The sequence below is a fragment of the Camarhynchus parvulus genome, chromosome 13, assembly GCF_901933205.1.
Source record: "Camarhynchus parvulus chromosome 13, STF_HiC, whole genome shotgun sequence".
Lineage (NCBI taxonomy): Eukaryota > Metazoa > Chordata > Aves > Passeriformes > Thraupidae > Camarhynchus > Camarhynchus parvulus.
In genome coordinates, this window is record NC_044583.1 from 7,828,676 (window position 1) to 7,850,403 (window position 21,728).

At 41.6% G+C, this 21,728-nt stretch overlaps 3 protein-coding genes across 13 annotated transcripts in view; all 3 read left to right on the top strand.

The window, feature by feature from the left end:
* ACSL6 (acyl-CoA synthetase long chain family member 6) overlaps positions 1-5,195 on the top strand; it is a 56,934-nt gene extending 51,739 nt beyond the window's left edge. For all 8 annotated transcript variants that reach the window (XM_030957290.1, XM_030957296.1, XM_030957297.1 and 5 more), the window contains exon 21: positions 579-5,195. In XM_030957290.1, the coding sequence (XP_030813150.1) occupies positions 579-719 (141 nt within the window). In that variant the 3' untranslated portion in view covers positions 720-5,195. The remainder of the gene's footprint in view (positions 1-578) is intronic.
* A 624-nt stretch (positions 5,196-5,819) lies between these two features.
* On the top strand, positions 5,820-18,620 carry MEIKIN (meiotic kinetochore factor). Of its 3 annotated transcripts, none has more exons than XM_030957330.1 (14): positions 5,820-6,097; positions 7,510-7,597; positions 7,820-7,895; positions 8,887-8,947; positions 9,899-10,039; positions 10,463-10,582; positions 10,844-10,883; positions 12,112-12,173; positions 12,961-13,055; positions 13,401-13,574; positions 13,919-13,999; positions 14,479-14,634; positions 14,922-15,045; positions 16,384-18,620. In XM_030957330.1, exons 1-14 carry the CDS (start codon positions 5,854-5,856, stop codon positions 16,428-16,430), a joined length of 1,509 nt encoding a protein of 502 aa, XP_030813190.1. In that variant the 5' UTR covers positions 5,820-5,853; the 3' UTR covers positions 16,431-18,620. The 3 variants fall into 3 exon arrangements, with proteins under 3 accessions (XP_030813190.1, XP_030813191.1, XP_030813193.1); XM_030957331.1 differs by having other exon boundaries at positions 5,820-6,028; XM_030957333.1 differs by lacking the exon at positions 13,919-13,999.
* A 1,489-nt stretch (positions 18,621-20,109) lies between these two features.
* The window catches only part of FNIP1 (folliculin interacting protein 1), a 65,051-nt gene continuing 63,432 nt past the window's right edge, over positions 20,110-21,728 (top strand). For both annotated transcript variants that reach the window (XM_030957467.1, XM_030957469.1), the window contains exon 1: positions 20,110-20,573. In XM_030957467.1, the coding sequence (XP_030813327.1) occupies positions 20,485-20,573 (89 nt within the window). In that variant the 5' untranslated portion in view covers positions 20,110-20,484. The remainder of the gene's footprint in view (positions 20,574-21,728) is intronic.

Consider the following 21,728-nt stretch of genomic DNA (forward strand, 5'->3'; position numbering starts at 1 on the left):
GTTTTCTGCTTTCCCCCACACCAGCACGGGAAGGAAAAGCTCACTCCCATCTGTGCTGCCAGGCTCCCCACTGTGCTCAGAGCCACTGCCTCAAACAAGGGCAGCCTTGTGAAATGCCATTTGTGCTGCCTGAAAGATCTGTATCATTTTAATTAGCTAAAGATGATCATCATGTACATGCTTTGTGCCTGAAAAGCTTCATGATAATTTTGCAATATTGAATCAGTGCTGTTTACTTTTGCATTGGGGTTAAGTTGAGGTTTCCTAGCACAACTCCCTGCCCTCGCCCTCTTCCTCACTGCCTTTCAGCTGTGTGAAACTGCAGTGATGATCTCACACCATCCCTTGTGCACTGCCTCACTGTGCTCTGGCCTTGCTTTCATACAGAAAAGCAATTTATGTGCTCATTCTCTTGGAGAGCTCCCTTCTGTGGGCAGGGGATGGAAATCCTGGGGACTCAGCAGAAGAGTGCCCTGGACTTTAGGCACCACCAGAGGGAAGCACAGCAAAAAAAATTAATGCTTATTCAGTGTGATGCCTGTAACCTTTGCTATAAATATATTCCTCTTTTATTTTAGGTCAAAGCCATTTATATTCACTCTGATATGTTCTCGGTGCAAAACGGTTTGCTGACACCAACATTAAAGGCTAAGAGACCAGAACTGAGAGATTACTTCAAAAAACAAATAGAAGAGCTATATTCAAGCATCTCCATCTGAAATCACGGGAAGAATCTTCTGAGTAATGGACTTCATAGCAATATTAGAATAATACTCAAAAACTACAGAGCCAGAACGACACTGCTGAAATGGATAAGCATCTGAGTCTTACATTTGAGCCTTTCATTTTTCTAGGATTTCATCACTAACCATATTTTACCTTATTTTTGCCATCAAGTGTGATACAATTTCTTTTTTACTTTAGGTATACAGTAAGGCACTACTAAAAGTTATGCTAAATTGCCACAAAATATGCAGAAATTTCAATCTATGACCAAGTAAATTATGGAAGTATATCTTTTAAATAACTACAAACATTTCTAGTTAAAATAGGGAAAATTTCAGGTATGTCTGTTGATATTTGATTGTATACAACCTAATATATTAGAAACTAAAATAATAAGTAATTCAATAATGTGGTCTACCTCAAATAATCAGTGACTGATGGTGAAAGTAAAAGTCTATTTTCTCTGATTTGGAACTTCAAGCTGGATATTGGTTTATATAGTAAGTGATAGTTTTTATATTTTTCAGGACATAAATGACATTGCTTTGATTTAATCATCGATGACTTAACAACCAGAACAGAAATAGGAAGGAATTTCCCACTATTTGTACTTAATAGACCTATTAGTATATTACATCTAATGGATTCATGTTACCTGGAAATTACAAGAACAGGGTAGGAAGCAATAGCACAGAATTCCCTCTATTTCCTTTTCATCCAAACAATTTACCCATGGTATGCAGATTCTGCATTAGGGCTCCTTCAGTCCAGTGCACTCAAGGACATCTGAACTGCTCAAACAGAGAAGGTTGGAAAAGCATCACTGGCTCTGTGGTGGCTTTAGGTGGGAGTTCATTATAATCCATATGCTCCCAATCTCTAATTTATTACTTCATATGCTGCTAATACTGCATAGTCCAGCTGGACTAACTCCCTTCAGAAACAGTGCTAAAGAAATTGAGCACAAGGAATAAACTGTGATTCTGGATGGGGCTTAGCAAAATGAAAAGGTTTGGGAAAAGGCCAGCCTGAGATGCAGCAGTGGAGGGCATCCTATCCTTTATCTGGCCATGGAAGGGGAAGGAATACTGCCCCAAAAGACTCATGGGGATGGGCTAAAGGCTGTGTTGGCCATTGCTGTGCAAGGCAGAACAGTGCGTGTGGTGGCAGAAGGGCCTGTTATGGGAACGTCTTTATGGTCAGACATCTGGAAGCATCAAATCCCATTGGCATCACCTCCAATGGCCTCTCTGGGATAACCAGCAAGTTGTCTGGATAAAACCTTATATTTCTGTGGTCATCAGAAAGGGGATAAGTCTCACAAGGAGTAGGAACAGACTCTAGAGCTCTCTCTTGGTACAAAGCATGGTACAAGGCAAAGAGAAAACTGTCATGTCAAGTTGCTTGAATACTTGGACTGTTGATAGCTTCTTTCTGCTGAACAGGGTCCTAAATATCTGTGTATTTTACTAGCTGATGTTTGTTGCACCAGTACATGCGAGCATGGAGCTGTGCCTGCTAGATCTTTGCTAGGACAGTGGAAGCACACTTATTTTCTCTCTTATAGTGGAATCCACTGTAGACTTCTGAAGCTAAAAGTTTAAATTTTTAATCTAAACAGTATCTTATTTTCTCTCTGAACTTCTGTTGCATGCTTCCAAATGAAATAAATTGAATTAATAAGTTAGTGTTTTATGAAGACTGATTTATTGCAGTGATTTCAGAATAAAATGATGCAGAGGAAACCGTATCAGTAACATAATGACTCAAAAGAATGTGGCAGTTTGATTTATCAAATGTGCGTTTGTCTGGATCCCTTTATGCATCTGATTCCTCATTTGATTTCAGTGCAGTGACTCATATCAGTCCAAAGCAAGTACAGAAATATCTGAGATCTGATGGGATCATAATTTTTCACCAATGTATGCAGCAGTAGCATCCCTGGGGAATTTGCCACGTCAGTGGAGAATAGCGATTATTGCATAAAATCTGGCTCTTTGGGTCAAGTCATAAAGGATTTTTATCTCAGTGAAGTTTAGTTCATATCCTTTTTGTATCAGCCAAAAGACAATCATTACATACACAAGCTTCAAAGCAATGGAGAATTAAATTCAGTACAATTTCCTGTCTGTTTTAATGCAACAGTTTTAAAATAAAACCCCCCAAAACCTAGTCATCTAAGAAAGTAGAGAAAAGCTATTTTTTGCTGATTTTTTTTGCCATTTGAATTTGATTTACTTTTCTCTTAAGGTGATTTCAGGCTTTTTGAGACAACTAAACTCTGTATAAGTACAGAAGATTCCAATATGAGTTTATTTACAGCTTTGATGGCCATTATTTTTACATATATGACCCCGAATAACATCTATATTCTTCTTTTGGTATTTGATGCAAAATGTCAGATGCATTAGAGCCAAATATATGAATACCAAAAGAATAAGAAGAAAAAAAAAAGCAGACTTGGCCACACTTGGATGATGTAAAATCTGACTTTGTCACACCAAAAGTGTGAATGCTTTCAGAACTTGTGAAAAATTATATAAATAAACTAAAAGCTCTCTTTTATTCTTGTATAATCCGATTTTCCTCTGCAGGTCACTGTCTCACTACAATCATAACGATATAAGAGATTAACAATTGAAAAACAGACATGCATAAGGCATAAGCTAGGCTCAATCCTGCTTCTCTTCAAATTCCAGGCATATTTATTTTGTATTGAGCTGTCTTAAACTGAAACACTTCTTGTGACCACCAAGGAAAAATCCCCATGACTGTCCAATAACCAGTTTGGTTTTGGGTTTGTTTTTTTTTTTTTACCTTAAGATAAATAATTACGAAATTAGTTTCTATTGTTCATCTTCAAGAGTGGCAACTCTTTTTGCAGTCAGTTTTAGAGTTGCAGTACTGCATTCTTGGTTCTTCCTGGGCCTGGTGCTATGCCTGTGGAATCACTGGAAGAATGTCTTATATATAAAAAACCACAATAAAATACATTTTTCAGGAAGAGGCTCTTGCTTAGTTATATATTTTGTATGTTCTTTGCTTGATATATGCACAGAGAAAAAATCTGTTCTGCCAAAATGCACAAAGTGTGAGCAGAAACCAGACCAGAGTCTTTAACCCCATGTGGGCAGGGAATACATGGAATAATTCTGTCCTGAAAGGCACATTTGCAAGTTAAAATGCTTGATGCACATTAGGTGAGACGGAGATGGTGAGTTTTTATTGATAAAATACCATTTTGCAATCTGTTAGTCAGTATCTATCAGCAACAGTAAAGTCCAGTCTCGTTGTTGCCATGAATATGAAATTCTCATGTGTAACAAAATAATCTGACCTTAACTTCTGGAATGAAAAAAATTAATTTAGTTTTTTTTTTTTTTTTTTTAGTTTTACATGTGTTAAAAGCACAAACTGCTGATCTATATGTAAATAAATGCTACAAGATGAATGTAAAATGGGAAAGAATATACTATTTTTGCATGGTAATAGGTGACTTAAAGACCTCTTGATGCCTTAGAAAAAAAATTGAAAAAGCATTTTATTTAGAGGCAATTCTATTGGCCTACCTTTTGTATCTTTAGTTCACTTTGGTATTCTCTGGGTGGGGAGGGGGGAATCAGAATTAATCATTGTTCTTCTTGGAACTGATGTTCTTCAATATTTTACACATTTGGTGGTTTCTATACCACCTTTGCTCCTGTGAAACAATGAAGCTTTTGAGAGAAATCTGGATGCCTGTAGCCCAGAAATGAAAAAGTTTTAGATCCCTTGAATTCTTCCAAAGAAAAATGTTTTCTGAGGCATCTGGAGTCCCTTTAAGCCCTTCATTTCAGCTTTTTGTTATGTATTTTAGCAAAGTAAAAGCAGCCAACAAATGAGGCATTTTGGTAAGTGTTGCCTATTGTATTTTCAACTGAAAGTGAAGGGGGGTAAAATTTAACATATACATTTGTGAAAAAAAATCCTAACTGTTACTAAAAATTTTTCAGTTTTGGTATATTAGCATGTATATCAAAGAGTCATCTATGGAAACTTTTGTAAAGAACTAAATTTTCACCTTTCTCAAAACTGCTCATAAGATTTTCTCGTGAACTGACATCCAATAAAAGCTCTTTTATAAAATCCGTTGTTCCTCCAGCACTTTGTCCTCACCATTGGTATGAAGTCATTCAGAATGTGTGGCTAAACTAAATGTGTTGTAAAAATAAGAAATTATGTAAAATAAAATAACGACCAAAAGCATATTGGGACACGAGATTGATTTTAGCAATCTCCTATGAAAACTAATTGTTGCAAATTTCTCTGAAGATGCAGCAGTCTTTCTGTAATGGTTTCGATTTTAATTTAAAATCAATAATAATATAACCACATGTATATGCTTGTTTAATATGAATTGCAATTGGGAATGCATAGTATTTTTTCAGATTGTGTCTAAACCAATAAAGTTTCAAAGCATACGGGCTCTATTCCGGTTTTTGTGTGCACTTGTATCTCCCTTCACTTGGAAATCCAGACACGCCTGAAGTGCCCACAGCCAGGCTGGATGGGGCTTGGAACAAGCGGGTGCGGCAGAAAGTGTCCCTGCTCATGGCAGGGGGGAACAGGATTTTATCTGGGGTCCCTTTAACCCAAATCATTCTGCTTCTATACGCTCTATTTTTTCAGGTAACGAAACACGGGGTCGGAGCAGTACAGGGGTTATCACACACACGATTTATTGACTCCATTTTCATACGGGAGTTTTTTCCCTGTGAGGGCGGCGAGGCGCTGGCACAGGGTCGCAAGGGCCCGGAGTCGCCAGATCCGCTGAAGGTGTCCGGTGTCCCACGTCCCGTGTCCCGCGTCCCTGCCCCATAGACGCTCCCTCCTGAAGGCCGCTCCCTCACATGGGCCGATCCCCTCATGAGGGCCGCTCCCTCGCACAGCGCGATCCCTCCCGAGGGCCACTCCCTCACACGGGCCGATCCCCCATGAGGGCCGCTCCCTCAGACGGGGCGCTCCCCCAGGAGGGCCGCTCCCTCAGACGGGGCGCGCGCGGCCGCTCCGCGCATGCGGGCTGGGGTGGCGGGGGTGGCACCGCCGGAGGGGCCGCGGGCGGACGAGGCTGCGGCGGCGCGGGTTGCCATGGAGCGGGAGCGGCGGCTCCGCGCTCCCTGCGCCGGGAAGGCTCCACGCAAGAAGCGCCGCTCGTCCCCTCTACCGGGGGCGGCCGCTCTCCCGGGCAGCCGGGCCGGCGGCTCCCAGATGTGCCGGCGGCGCCTGTTCGGGAGCGCGGGGCCTCGCGGGCCCGAGCCCGCCTGTAAGCGCCTCTCCCGGGCGGCGGCGGGGCTTGGGGTGCAGGAGGCGGGGCCCGTACCGGCGGGAAAAGGTGGGGGGAAAAGGACGCTGTGCTGTGCTTTTTGTGTGGTGTATTCTCTTGGGTAAAGATGCTGGGCAGGGTAATGCGGTCAAGATTTTTACCAGCAGCGTCCTCGGTGGCCCCCAAAGGTTTGTTCTCACACGCGTGCCCAGCGCAGCGGGTCCTGTGTGAGGCTGGGAGGTGATTTCTTGTTATCCATGTCCCTCACCGCTTGGAGAAAGCAGACTGCTCTTCTGGAAACAGGAGTGTTAATTCTATTTTAGCTGCTAGTTAGCAATAGGAAGGATTTTTCCTTTTGTGGAGTGCCTCCCCTCCGTTTAATCGATTTGGAAGGGAGCATTGAGAAATGGCAAGACAAAAGCCTTGCTTACCTTTGAGAGAATATTTTAAGAAGTCGTTGCTTCTTGAAGTCGTTTGCTTCTTGAAGTCAAGACTTGCTTGAAGTCGTTACTCAGAAGGAGCTGCCTCGTTGTTGAACACAGTGCAGCAGATACCAAGCTAAGCATTTGAGACCTGTTAAGAAAAAAGTTCAAGGGAAGGGATGGGAATCAAGTGAAGCCTGACAGACTATGGGGAACACCAGCTTGGGATGTCTTGATCTTGGGCTGATCTTGGTAATTTAAAAGTCAAGCTTTGCTGTGAGAGGGTACAAGAGCTTTGCCTTGTTCCTGCTCTGTTGGCTCCTGTTCTTGTATGTATTTAGTGCTCCTGTGCACAAGACTGCGTTCAAACAGCTGCCTGGAGGTCTTCCATATGCTTGAAAAAAAATAACTAAGGAAAAGGTTGACTCCTGTCCATGTATCATCCTGTCCTGAATTCCCAGGAAGCTTCAGCCGATGGGCTCTGTGTGACCCTGGGGAAATGCAGTGACTCAGACCCAGGTTTTAGTGTGGGGATGGATGCTCCTTTGCAGTCATAAAAGTGTAGCTCTAGAAAGTTTGATTGTTTCTAGCTCTTAGATAATGAAAGCAAAGCACAAAGCTAAATGACTCATAAAATTAGTTTTAGGATAAGAAAATGTGTCTGAATTTTGCTGGTTACTGATTGTGTTGTTAATGCCTTTTGGGATTATATACAGTGAGGACCAGTTTATGTAGAAATCCTTGATACTCCTAATAAACACCATTTAAAACTGATTTGTACTAAAACTACTTTGAGTCAAGGTAAAGGTTGCTTCCAAGGTGGTGGGGTTTCTTCCTTTTAATCAACAGGTTTCTAAAACATGAGAAGTATTTCTTTAAGTCTGCTTTTTGTTTAGTCTTGATATACTGCTGAAAAAAGCAAATTCAGATTTTAGATTGTTTGTGATAATAGGGTCAGAAAGTGTTATGAGTGTAGAAAGTGGGAACAGCTTAATTAGAAATAATAATCTAAATTCTAATGTTGAAATTATTGTTACTGAACTAAATATTTATCTCTAGGCCTGAAGAAAAAGTTCAGTGGGAAAAACTTACCAAAGATTAAAGAAAATGTTGAATATACTGAAGAGAGCTCTTCATGCAACGAAAGGTCAGCTAGAACTCATTCAAACACACCGTTGTTAAGACTTGCTAGTAAATTACATTGTTTTTTCTTGTGAGATGGCAATTGGAGGAATGCAGTCTGAATTTTCAGTGCACTGGTGTTTGTCAGATTACTTACTGACACCCCATAAAGACATTTTGGAGTTGTTGCTTTTGTCTAAAGCAGTGTAGCTCTGTGATTGAACTTGGTTCTATTCTTCAACTGCAGCAATCAAGTGACAGGCAGCGAAACGATAGACTTCAAGATAAAAGAGGAACCAGAAGAAAGCAGTGTACCACTGAAGGTGAGAATGCTGTCTTGCTTTTTATCTACTAATTATGGAAGATAAATCAGAGAAATGTGACACATTAAATTCTTCTTCTATTCAGGTAAAATTTCCTATGAGTTATGTCTGTGTGAGCCCAGACATTTTTCAGGCTGAATTTGGTCCTGTATTTTGGATTACATTTTCTGTGTCTTTGGCCAGAATAAAAGTTGTTGGAGCTACTGGTAGCATGAGAAAACATCAATACTAATTATCTTGGACGAGGCAAGGCTGTAGGAATTGTGTTGTGTGGAAGAGATCTCAGTAGATTGTGGTTGCAGAGAATTGCTCACTTCTAGGTCAGGCACAGACCTTTGACACATCACTGATGCTCTTTCTTGTGTTATTAAAATTGGAAAAGTGATTGGAGGTGATGGTGCAGAAGTGTTACAGGGCAGTTAATACTGCAGTGGCAAGAGAATAGTGAACCAGGTGAGTTTGAACTGAAATCTGCTGCAGCAAAGGGCACAGGCGATACTGGTATAAAACTATTTTTCTTTAAAATGTTAGCTCTTCTGTAGAGTCTGCCTATTTAGGTTTTCTACAAAATGCCTAGTTTTGTAGAATCTACTGCCTACACATTGTAGATGTTTGTATTTACAGAAATGGTGTAGGATTCGGAAAGTGAGGACTTGGTGTCTGAAAAAAAATAAAATCAAAGGACAGTGAAGTTCATTACCTCTGTTGTGCCTGAGTTCAGTTCATGTCAGTATGCCTTCAATGGCAGTCTCACCCAGCAAAGATTGCAGGATCAAGTGGTAGGATATTTGTCATGAATTTTAGAGCTATAAGTTTGCAGATTTGTTAATGAAAAATCCTACAACAAATTACACTGTGAATAGTAGGCTTAAGTGGTGAAGTACCAGACAGTGAGTTTTCTCAGCATCTGCTAATGTAGGATAATATTTAAATGCCTTTCTTTGTCTACATTCAGTTTTCTCAGCTTGTTTGTATTGGTCTTTTATTTCAGGATTCCAAACTAATCAACTTCGAAAATAAAGGAAGTTTAAAAAATGCTGAAGTGACTTCAAGTGAGTATAATGGCTATAGATTATATTATTAAATATATTTGATATTGATAATAAACTAAATGTAAAATTCCTGATATAATTTTATTTTTATAAAGGTACTGGTCATGTACTGTGCTGTTGTTGTACTGGTTCTTGTAGGGGGATACAGTATGGGTAAATGAAGGTAGTATAGAATGTAATCTTATCCCCTAAAGAGTTGCAGCTGAACCAATTACTAAAAATTAGGAACAGGCCTGATGATAACAGGCCACACCTGTAGCCCATAAGAACATTATTATAAAAGAGTGGATTGGTGGGAACTGCAGTCAGATGGCTACTGCAAGGATTAGGGAGAGTCAGTGCTTAGAGGAGTTGCCTACGAGAAACGTCGAGGAGGTACAAAACTCTGGTGGTATGGAATCCTTGCACTGTAATGATAATAGAACTCTTGCTATATAAGACAACAGGTTCTGACTGTGTGATATTAGGAAGTGAAGGTTCTGATACCACTGGCTGGACTTCTGCCTCTTACTGCAGCCTGTGGCTGGACTCATGTGAATTGGTTCTGGCAGCACAGACAGACCCACAGCACCTGAGACAGTCTTGAGCCCAGCCTGCTGCAAACCACATGATCTTGGTTTTATCATTGACACAACTAGCTGTGGACATGAGTTCTTCAGTTTACTCAAACCTGCATTTCTAAAAACTTGTGATGTATTTAAGATTTGCCTTACTAGAGGCTCTATTCTTCAGGTATGTCTTGTGAGCCTTGGGCAATGAAGGTATCTTCTCTTGGCTTGTGGTAGTATATGCTAATAAACAAAGGATGCCCTTTAACTGTGTTACGACTTATTATATGATGAGTGATAATATTTAGCTCATTACAGGAATGAAATGGAGATAAGAAAATCTTGAAGGTTTGTACAAGATAGATATTTTTTTTTTAGCTGCATTTTTTGTCTCCTTCTCTAGGTACAGAAATTACTCTTCCCACAGGTGTTTCCACCTTTCTCATAGAGTGTTTAGATGAAGATTCAGCTGCAGATTATAGCGCTGCTAGCGACAGCCTGAAAACTTACTCATCCCCTGAAACATTCAGAGATGATGATTTGGGTGAGACTATTGGGTGACTTTTTTCAGTTTTATTTCATGTAGAAAATGTGGGGAGACTTTCTATAACAGAAGGACTAGGGGCCTCCCTTGCTGTGACTCACCAGGTCACATCTTTGCTATAAACCTGTGCTTAACATGGAATCAGTGTATCTGTCCTCTAATCTGGTCCTTATGTAATTTGAATCCTACTTTAAATCTAAAGTATTCACTATTGACACAAGCTGTTTATTGGGAATGACCCACAAATGTGTCTTCAGTCAAATTCCTTCCAAACTTTTCTGCAATTGTTTGAGCCAAGACAGTGCTTTAATTTTGCTTTTTAGTTCCTGTCCTGCGATTGTGATCACTTTCAGTTTGATCACAAATTTAATAACTCAATGAATTTCAGCATAAGAAATCTGCACTTATATTTTTTATGTCCAGAAAGATGCAATTTTTACTCTGTGGACCTTGGCAAGTACAAGAACTCTACTCTCTTGGACTCCAGCAAAGCGGTGACCATTGATAAGATACCACAGATGTCAAATCTTTCAGCAATATTAGGTAATTCTTTTCTACAATACTTCAGGATATAAACATAAACAAATTTCACTCTGGTTGAGGAACCTGTATAAAATGTGTAATGATCATTTTATGAAAGGTCTGTTAGCATAATGGAGAGCAGCTCCCTGCTAGTGGTTTGTGTTTGCTTCTAAAATTGTGCTTTATGAGTGAGTTTGCACTAAAAAATTGTCTGGTCTAAGCTAGCATAGCTTTTTCATTTAAAGTCTAGCTTTCATGTTTTGGGTTTTTTTTTGTTTTTAGAACCTGTACCAGAGGATTTTCCAGACCGATGCACTAAAAGGTAATCACTACAGCAGACTGATGCACCTAAATGTTCAGACTTTTCTCTTTTGAGAAGTACTTAAAAGAAAGGCCAGTACAAATAAGCCTTTGCTCATGCAGACACTTCTGTGGAGTTTCAGCTACCTGTGTCCTTACTAACTTTGATATTGGTGGAATTTGAAACTGATCAGGGAAGAGTTTGCCTTACAGATTTCTAGTTTGGCCTTGCAGCTCTAGGGAAGTCAAAGCAAGAGAACTCAATGAAGGATTTTATGGAAGGAGATGGCATTTATGTGCAAAATCCCTAAATAAGTTGCTTTTATCCAATTGCACTAATTCTGTCGGATTTCATTCAGTCACAGCAAGAGGGGTGTGCTCAGGTGGTCTGGCCAGGCTTGTCTGTGCAGTAGAGTTTGAAGGGTACCATTTTTGCCTCTATATATTTTACCTGCTGTCAAGTCTTCGTTAAGTCTGACATTCTGTGCTTGCCCAGAGAAAAATCAGTTTTTGGGCAGGTCTGTTATGTTCTTTAGGAATCATCAGGTTACATGGGGAGCAGCCTTTGCTTTGGAATCCTTCTGACTTTATTCTATAATCTTGGGCCAGGTTGCTGCCTGTTGATAGGATTTCCTTACTCAGAATGTGTGTGTGGGCTGTGCTGGCACCCTGTTGACACCCTCCTGTTGTTGGGTGCTGGGTTTTCTCTGACAATTTGTCTGTGGTGAGGTTTTAGCACAGGGAAGGGTCTTCTATACTCGGCTTTGTCACAGAGCTGCCTTCAAGTCCTGACATAAAAACCTGAGGAACACGAGTGTTTTTCTGGGAACAGCATCATTTCTTTTAACTCCTGTGCTTCTCCTTCCAGTCTTATATGCAGACATTTTAATTCATAACATGTCTCTTACTGTTACAGATCTCCACACAATTGATTCTGAATTTTCTTGAGAACCTAATTTCCCCTGCATCCTCCTTAAATGTGTTCTGTCCTAGAATGCTGAAGTGCTGAGTATTTAGTGAATCTTCTGTGGGTCTTGAATTGCAACACTCCTCAGGATAGATATGTGACTTGATAAACTATCAAATAACTGTAAAGGGTGATCAAGCAACTTCTTAACAATATTTTTTAAAATAAGATTTATCCTGTTTCACTCAACCTATACTTTCCCAGGATTTTCTTATTAATAGGTTTTTTTTTTATGTTAACATTTATTCAGAATAGTTGTTCTTTTCTTTTTCTCCTCTTCTAGGAAGAGACCATCAAGTTGCTATAACAGTTCTTCAGCATTAAGCATTTCAGCTACGCTGGCAGGTAAAATATGACCTGAAGCAGTTGTACTAGCTGTGAGAACAGAGTATTCTACCCAAACTTAAATGGTTGCACAGTATCTAAACCAGGCTTCTACTGTGCCATTTGTCTTCCAGCACAGACTAAACTCGGTTGTGTCTAGAAGGGAAAGTGTAAATTGAAAAATTGCCCCAGCAAGTAAGACTTGGTTCTAATTAATGTGTTAGGAGAAGAAAGCAAAAACAACCAACCAACTGAAGTCTCAGACCCTGCATTTTTCCATTTAATCAGCCATGATGCTCAGTGAAAATTGACATTTCTTATTTACCTTACCCAGGAGCACAACTGTTTGTGTCATGCTCTTTACTTGAGCTTATTTCATGTCAGCTTCACAAATACATTGAGTCCCTGATGTAACTGCAGTTCTGATCTGTGACCAATACAATTCTGTCTGCAGCCCAGGTACCACATAATTCCCCCCTGCCTAGTTTGGAGTGTAATAGCATCAGAAGTTACCACTGGTAAAGACTGCTGTGATCATGCAGGTCTCTGGTCCCACACTATTTACCCAGCTGTAAATAGCCAAGTAAACATTTTAATAAGCAGCCTTGTGTACAGAATGGGAGAGGAGTAAAGTAGTCCTGATGGTGGGGAGAAGGAGATGAGGATTATATTGGAGGGAAAAATTGTGTTTGCAGGAGTGGCTTTAGAATTATTCCTCTTTGGAAACCATCCTGTAAGACATGGGGTGGAGAGTAGCTGTAGTAGTCTTTGTCTCAAAGTTAATTAATGTGTTGGAAATCTGTCACAGGAAAAAAACTCTGTAAAATAACAGCTGCAAGAGAGAGAACTCCAGACCTAAAAAGTGGTATGCGCTGTTCTTCACCATTAGGACCGGAAAGCAAGGTGAAAGATTCTTAATAAATCAGCAAGGTTGTAGCACAAATTACTTCCTCCTTGTATGGGTGGAAAACTCCACCTAGAGGAACAAGAGTTCCTGCTGCATTTGTAAAGTGGTGTTTGCAGCCAGGGCAGAGTGAAGATGTAGCTTGCCTCTCCCTCTGGAGAGAGCAATAATAATGATATCCCCAGGCTCACTGCTTTTCAGACTGGCTGTGTCAGTGGTATTGAAATGGGTTGTGTAGAGCTTCACTATGACAGGGGGACTCTTTTTAGTGGCTATACCATGCTTTTTTACCAGGCTATAGAAATTCCCTTTGTAACACAAAATGTAATTGTTTTACTATTTAGTATGATACTCGAACAGCTAAAGCCAAAAGGCTGAAGAAAACAGAAAGCCGTTTTAATCCCTTTGAAGAAGGTTCATCATTGTTTAGGCAGCTTGATGCCCCAGAAAACACATCAGCCCGATCAAAGGGGTTGACAGCAGAAGTCCTGCCAACCAAACCCACAGATGCTGTGGTGGTAAGTGTTCCCATTGTGCCCCACTGATTAACACTGGCATGGAATGGAAATGGGAGTTGTGAATCTTGACTGAAATTACAATTAAGTAGAAGTGGCAGGAAGTGCCACATCTGAAATGTCCGAGCTGCAGTACACTAATTTGTAGATTCTTTGTCTTAATTTTGGAGAGCATAAGACCAAAAAATAATGCTGAATGACAGGAATTCAGTACTTACATCTGAAGAACTAGTAGTAATTCTAAATGGAGTTCTTAAAGTATTGCATACTAGGAGAATACTGTAAGAGTAATAATAAACAGCAAAGACTTTGAAACTGATACTGAGTTCTTCTCTGTTTTTGTTCAGCAAATGACTTCCACCATGCTAATCATGGAGGAAAATAAAGTCCTAAAAAATCCTGGTAATGCTCAGCCTCTAGAGCTAAATGTGAGTGTCTGATTTTTTTTTTTTTGAATGATTAAAACCAAAGAAATCATTCCTTGTGGCACATTCCATTTTTACCTGTATATATGTTACACTGCAAATTGCACAACAAACTGATAGTTCTGGACACTTAAAAGCCCAAACAACCCAAGCTAGGAATTTGTTTTGCATTTTTTACAAATGTAATATAAAATCAGCACTAGTATCCTTACTTGCGTAAACTCTTTGATTCAAAATTGATATTTAAATGCCTGCTTGAATTCTTTGGCTGTACAGGTAGTACAGTCTCTTCACAATTGAGCTAGTGCATACTAGATTAATAACTAGAGAACATCAGGGTCTTGGTGAATCCCTAAATATTTTTTATTTAACTAATAGAATATCTTCTGCATGAGACAACAAGCATTAGCCAATCTGAATTCTTTTCTGTTCTTTAACTGGGCAGTTATTCCTGTATATTTTGTATTTTGATGGAACTGTAGCTTAGCCTGTCGCCGGTGTGTAAAGCCTCACCTGGGGAAGACCTGTTCCTGAATACCACAGGTCCATTTATTAACTCAGAAGAAATTGTTCCTGCATCTCTGAGCTCAGAAAAAGAAATGATTCCTCAAAGTCCAGGAGAAAAGAATATTTTAAAGGTTCTGATTTTATTGCACTTCTTAAATCCAGTTTTGTCATGCTAATTTCTACTGTACTGTATATTTAATCCTTACAATATCAAAACTGCTGGAGAGAATGTTTAAAGCTTTGAAGCTTTCTAGCACCCTTTCCAATAGCATGTTGAGTATACACAAGCAGTCTTAAATGTTTCCTAGTAACATGCCTTGAAATCTGAATGTAATCTCTAGTTTCCCTAGAAGAAAGCTAAAAGAACATTTCTTCAGTGGGAATAGTTGTGTGAATGAAATGTCATTAATCTTTCCAGCCTCAGTGTGACAGACGCGAGATCTGCTCCATCGTTAGAATGTCACCAGACCCGAGACCTTCCTGGCTGCAGCAAGTTCCAGTTAACTCCAAAAAGTTCTGCCATCCCAAAGGACTGCCTGAAGGTAAAGGGGTATAGACTTGGTTCTATACTTCTGGATATATAGCACATATTGTACATATATACTGGGCAGGTGCTAACTGGTTACTTGAGTGTTTAAAGGTTGTTGGGCTTTTTCTTAAAGTCTGAATATTTGGAAAAATCACAAGGCTAAAAAGAGGGAAAGATGCAGAAAACTTCAACTCTCTGGCTTAATAGTGTTCTTGTGCAACAGCACTTTATTAAAATTGTATTAATGTTTTCTCCTGCAAGGATCTTTAACATAGGAATTAATACAGTCATAGGCAGAATTAAGGCCTTACTATTATTCTGTGCGTTATTTCTAGGGTGAGTAAGCCTGAGTTGAACTTTGGTATTCGCCACCACCCCTCCACCAAAGTAGTTGAAGTTATCAGAAATGTTTTTCTTCAAAAATTACCAGTTTCTCATAAGGTTTCTGTTCTTTTTTTCCTGTAACCCTTAACATAGGGAAAGCTCCTTTATTCACTTCCTTGGGTTTTGTTGAACAAAAATGAGAACTGTGAAATAAAATGTATCATCACTTAACCCAGAGGTAAAAGCCTCTCCCTTTCCCATCCCTGATGAAGTTTCTTGGTGTACCACTGGATGGCACGTGTCTTCCAAAGTTTAAAGTAGTTCTCCAAGTTTCTTGCAAGTTGTGTGTCATTTATTCTGTTTTAATTCAATACTGCCACACTTTATACTGCTTAATGTGGCAGCTTTCAAAAATACTGAATACACAAAAATTTTCGTTTGCACTCTCTTAGGTCCAAATGTCTTCCTACTTTATTACCAGTTACATGCAGCACCTAGAGTGCAGGGAAGTGCTTGTAAGTGTGTGTGTATGTATTAATTATGTATTAATTAATGACACTCATCTGACGCTTCTGTACAGATCAAAGAACTGGGATTGTGCTAGGTCATGTGCCCAGGCAAGTTGTGGCAATACAGAACACAGGTTGTACTTGGTGGGCAAGTGAATCAGAAATCAGCAAGTAGTGTTGTCAGAACAAAAGTTTAGTTTTCTTACTCCTTTTCTAGAGGGTCCTGGTATCAGGAATTAGATTCCACTGTGGTGGGGGATTTATGCTGGATGTTTTATTCTCTGCTCAAGGAGTCTTTCAGATGACGCTGGTTTCCATTAGGAATGTACACATACTGAAAAGTATTGTCCTCTTCTCACTGGTAAATGAGACCTGCAAGATCCAGATTCTTCCAGACAAATGCTAGCACTGGATATATCTAGTGAACATCTGAACAGCTGGTCAGATCACTGAGCTTTCTTTTACATGTGAGAATGTACCACTTTATTGATGATTATGTATTACTTTTTTTTCCCCAGATTCTATAACGAGTACCAAAAATTGGATCTACTGTAAACGGAGATGAGATTTTTGGCTCTCAACAGGAGTTAACAGAAGAAATAACCGTCTTGCTGCTGTGACAGGGTGGTAAAACAGAACTCCTAACTAGCAAATAATGGTTGTATGTTGTTTGACATTTAGTATTACATGTTTCAGTAAGCTAGTAAATACTGAAATAGTTTATATTAAATTATTTTGTACAGCAGCTAGATCCTGTTCTGGGCATTATTCTGTAAGGATTCCATAAAGATGATTCTTCAGTTTGTTAGATTTTTAAAAAGTTTGACTGAAGAACAGCAGACCAAATGCCTTTTAATAGAATTACTTTTGGCTCTCTCTCTGCCAAGATTTCTAGTTTTCTCTAGCAGCATTAGTATCTAAAGATGGGACCTCTGTTTAAGTGTTAACATTGACTGTGAAGGTAACTGCATGTTCTGGGAGTGGCCATGAAAGCATTCATGTACTCTTGGAGACCCAGAAGTCAATAGTATGCCACCTTTAAACTCCTTAAATGCTTAGGTCTGCAGAACTTTGGAGGTACAGGACTGTGAGTTCTGCTGTAATTTGATTTCTGAACATGACTACAGGTCATCTTCACCCCATCATCTCTGAGAATTGGCTCTTAATGATCAGCACTGTCACTATTCTGAGCACATCCACTGCCCAGACACTGCCATCTCAGAGTTCTCCCTGCTTCATCTCAGGTATTTTGTAATATCTCATCTCTGTCATTGTTCCTTCTAGTGGCTTCAGACTTAAAGTAAATGCCTTACATGAACACAATGGTGGGAAAAAACCCTTTTATAGCTGAACAGTTTGAAGAGATGCATATTGACATTCTGGATTTTCAGGTTACTGCTCACACTGTGTCCACATAAGTCAAATTCCCAGTGCTTCCAGTTCAGGTTGTGGATTGTTAATTCATAAATGTTGTTCTTAATGTGCTGAATGTCTTGAAAAACACTGTCAAAACCATTTTTTTCCACTTGAATTCATTGCACATTAAAGTAATTTGGGGCCCTACAGTGTTCTCATTACAATATCCTTTACTCAGACTTTCTCTGGACAAAAAGGAAGTTTTTCAATGTTACAAAATGCTAGTATGGCTTTCAAAAGTCTGAGTTTGTTTCTCAGTGTTATCACCGTGGAAAATAGTTCTGTATTTCCTAAAAGAGCATTAAAAGAAGACGTACAAAATCCACAACTGTAGTTTGATTGCATTTGAAAATACCTGTAGAAGTTCAAACCTTGATCTTTTCCCCATTGCTCTGGGGTAGAAGGAAGTGCAAATAATTGCTGCTGGATTAGTCTGTGAACAAGTATTATATAAACATTCTAAATGGCTCAAGGTTAAAAATTATGCCATTAAGCTATTTTTCTTTTAAGCATTAATAGAACGAGTTCTGCCAATAACTCCTTGGAGTCCTGTCGGGTATGCTTTTAATTATCAATATCCTTGTTCTTGCAAATACTAAATCACTAGTAATTATGGAAGAATCTAGAGCCCCTAGGAGACAGAGGTGAGCTCCCTGATGTAGCTTTAAGCAAAAATGAAAGTTACATATTTAGTAAGTTTACCTGAATAATCATCATAATGCTTATGATGATTATTCAAGTCAAGGATGGTCAAAATAAAGATATGTTTATTGTAAGGGTATTGTGGAAGTCATAGGAAAAAACACTTATTTTGTCCCAGGCCATTTCGTAGTGTTACACAAAGAGACTAATACCGGCAGACTAATTGAAAAGTACAAGAGAGGAAAACATGGTCTGTAAGTGTGGAATTGGCTGTAGCAGCCTGAATATTGCTGAGGTTTGTCTTTGTTTTTCTTGATGTGATGAGGCTGTATAGGAGGACAGTAATATCATTAACCACAATCTCTTGTCCTTCCCTTCAGTTATGAGAGCACTGCTTATCATCTTTTGTCTGACTCTTAGAGAAAGTGTAATTAATTACCAGGCTAGCTCTTTGCCCCGGGGAAGGAAATTCATTTTGAGGCTGCAACAATCCCTACTCTTGTTCTGCTGTTCTCAAAGGAAAGGCATTTTCCCATAGTTTGGTTTTCAGCTGAAAAATTACTACATAAAATTTCATTCAGAGTGGAAACTGGCTCTTCCATATTGGTAGATAAAGGTTATGGGTCATGGCCTGTTAATGGGTAGGACTGAGGAGGTTATTTGTGCAGTGATTCAGGAGAAGAATCTGTTCAGTGTCACCAGGGCTGCTCTGTCACATCCCAGACATGATGAAGTCTTAATGGCTTGAATGGAATTGCTTCCAGCGAGTCAGTCCATGCAAGAACTCTGATAATCCTTTATCAGCAGGAATTGTGCATGGCAGATGCATGTTGAGTAAATGTATTGTACATAAATCTGTAAGAGGTTTTTCATTAACGCTGTTCAGTTATTCTTGTTATCTGAAGTGTGCTTTTAGAAGACTTTGACTCCAAGTACTCAGAGATGGTGGGAGATGTGTCTTGTACAGGAGCACTACAAGGGTACATGTACAGGTCAGTGGAGGGTAAAGCCTTACATGAAAATGGTTCTGGTTTGGTTCATAATCTTTAGACACAGAAGAGATGTCTGGGGCCCAGATCAAAATATGGTGAATGTACATGAGTTCACTTATATTCAAAGGGGCTCCATCAGCTTGAATTGCAATGCACTTGAACCTAGCTAAATCTTCATTGCTCTAAGTTGTGAAACTACTGAAAGCTGAGTTACATACCCTGGCCAAAATTCTATCATTTTGTTTGGTTCCCTGAGGACATTTTATCTTTGAGACTGTATTTATGGGCTCCTCTTGAAGCCAGAAGGCTTCTACATGGTGAAGGGATGTAACGATTGGTCATGTGTAAATGTGTGGCAGCCACCTGTGTCTTCCATACAGAACAAGGGGAAAAGATGCATCTAAACATTAATTCCTGTTTTATGTTAGAATTGTCTACAACTTGTGGTAGATGGAAAATGAAGTTCGTACAGATGGATGATTGTGAAGAATCATTCTATAGATACGTTACACACGTGCTAAATTATGCCTTAAAAATAATAACGCTTAATTTAATCTTACATCATACATTGTTTTAGTTTAATTTAGTTTAATTCTATTTTCCAGGGAAAGCAGATGAGTCAGTCAGTTTTGTCAGTCCTTAATTAAACTTCCTAGCACGGTTGTATCTGAACAGTGAGACATTGAAGGAGACTGCTGTTACCAGTGTTTCTATTTCACTTAAGTATTACAAATAAAGAGTTTTGTAAAAAAGCATGGATCCTTTTGATTTTAAAAAACCTATCACACTTTTTTTTTTTTTAATTTGTTTTGGAGTGAGTTGCTGGGCTTTTTATGTCCTAAACATTCTTTTGTGGATGGATGTTTTACTGTAATGATGGCTTCCTCTGCGTTCCACCTTCCCTGTAGGTTTTGAGCTGAGCTGTTCTGCTACAGCTGTGGGAGGGAGAATCGCTTCTTGTACCTGGAAGGAGAGCGGGAAGGAGCTGGGTTTTCGAGGTTTGGAGTAAAAGACGTCACCTTTCTCTGGTGCAGCCCTGCTGAGTCCCGAAGGCGCTGGGTACAGCCACGGGAAGGATCTGATGCCTCGATCGTGACCTCCTCTCGCCTTCCTGGGCCTCCTGCCTATAGCTTCCGTCCGAAGAAGGAAAACACAACAGCGGCGCGTTATCGCCGCCCCTGGGGCATTCCTCGGCCCTGCCCCGGCTGAGCCCCGCCGGGAGCGGCGCTTTTCCCGCACACGCTGCGGCCGGAGGAGCGTGAAAGGCCGAGGCCGGTGAAAGGGAGCAACTACGAACTGCCCCACGCTCGGCGGTTCCCGCGGGCTCTGCGGGGCTCCGCCGTTCACTTGAGGCCGCCCCACGGGGCCCGCCCCGCCCGCCGGCCGGCCCCCGCTCCCTGCGTCCCTCCCCTCGCTGCCTCCTCCCCTCCTGGCAGCGCCGGGTGACTAATTTCTGTCATATGACTGTGACACCGAATGGAGCGGGGCGGGCGGAACTAGCCGCGGCGAAGGGACGGCGCTGCGCGGAGCCCAGCGCCTCGGCGGCGGGGGCAGCGGCAGCGCCCCAAAATGCCGCCCACCCTCTTCCAGAAGCTCTTCAACAAGAAGCACGGCCTGATCTCCCCGGCCAGGGACGCCCGCGACGACTGTGTCTTCAGGTAAGCGGGACGGGCTCGCTCTCCTTCCCTGCCCCAAACTTCTGCTCAGAGTTCCTCGCTCCCTCTGCCGCCCGGAGGACGCGGGGGCTGGCAGACCCTTCCCTGCCCCATCGGCAGCTCCTCGGCGACGTGTCCCGCTCCCCCCCCAGCCCCGGGGGATCCGTCCCCAGTCCTCCGCGGGAGCCCCGGGGCCGCCCCGGCCGGGCCCCTCCGGCGGGCGCGGGGCGGGAGCCCCCCGGGACCGCCACGTCGGGGCCGCTGCGGTGCCTCCGCTCGGCTGCCTCCCCACCGGGGCCGCCGCTCCCAGCGCCGGGCCGTGCCTCGCCCGCGGCTGCCTCCCCTTCCCCAGCGTGTGTGAGGCCCCGCTCCCCGCGGGCCCCTCTGGGGATGCTGCGGGCCGGGGGAGGGCGACAGGCGGGCAGGTCCCCGGGGAGCAGCCCCAGGAACGGGGAGAAAACGTGAAGTTTTGGCGAAGAGAGGAGTGGGGCTTGTAGCGAAATTGGTCATGCTCTGACCGCAGCAGCAGCAGCAGCCCTGGAGCGGCCGAGCGGGGCCAAGCTCAGCGCGGGGAGCAGGGCAGGGGCCCCAGGGCAGCCCGAGGGGCCGGGGGGGCTCGCACGGGCCGGGCCGGTGCCTGAGGGGCCGGGGCGGGCAGAGGCTGCGTTCGGGGGCTCTGCGGGGCCTGGGGCTCGCCCGGGGCTTCCGCGGGCTGGTTTGCTTGGAAACAGTACCTTTTTGTGCTGTTCCACGCGTGAACAATGGTCAGGCTCCAAAGCGATGCCGTGTCTGCGTCCTGGCAAAGAGAGAACCTTCACTATCGTTTTAAAGTGTGGTTTGCCACCTAGATGGAAATAAAATCTGCTTCATTAGTAAGAGTTACGGGCTTCTTAAAGCACTTGTAACAGTGTGGTGGAGCTCTCTCCCACTCGCTGCCTTGAAATTTATTGCCTACAAATGATCAGCCCTTGGCTTGCTCTGGAAAGGGACATCTCTGACTGATGAGCTTAATTTTCTGTGGTGAGATACCCCTTTTAGCTGCAGTTTAGCAGTTTAGATGGATAACAGTGTATCTGCAGTTATCTAAGCACAAGGTTTTAAAAAAATATTGATTGAAATGTATGAGTCCTCAAGGAGTCAAGACATGCTCCTGGACAC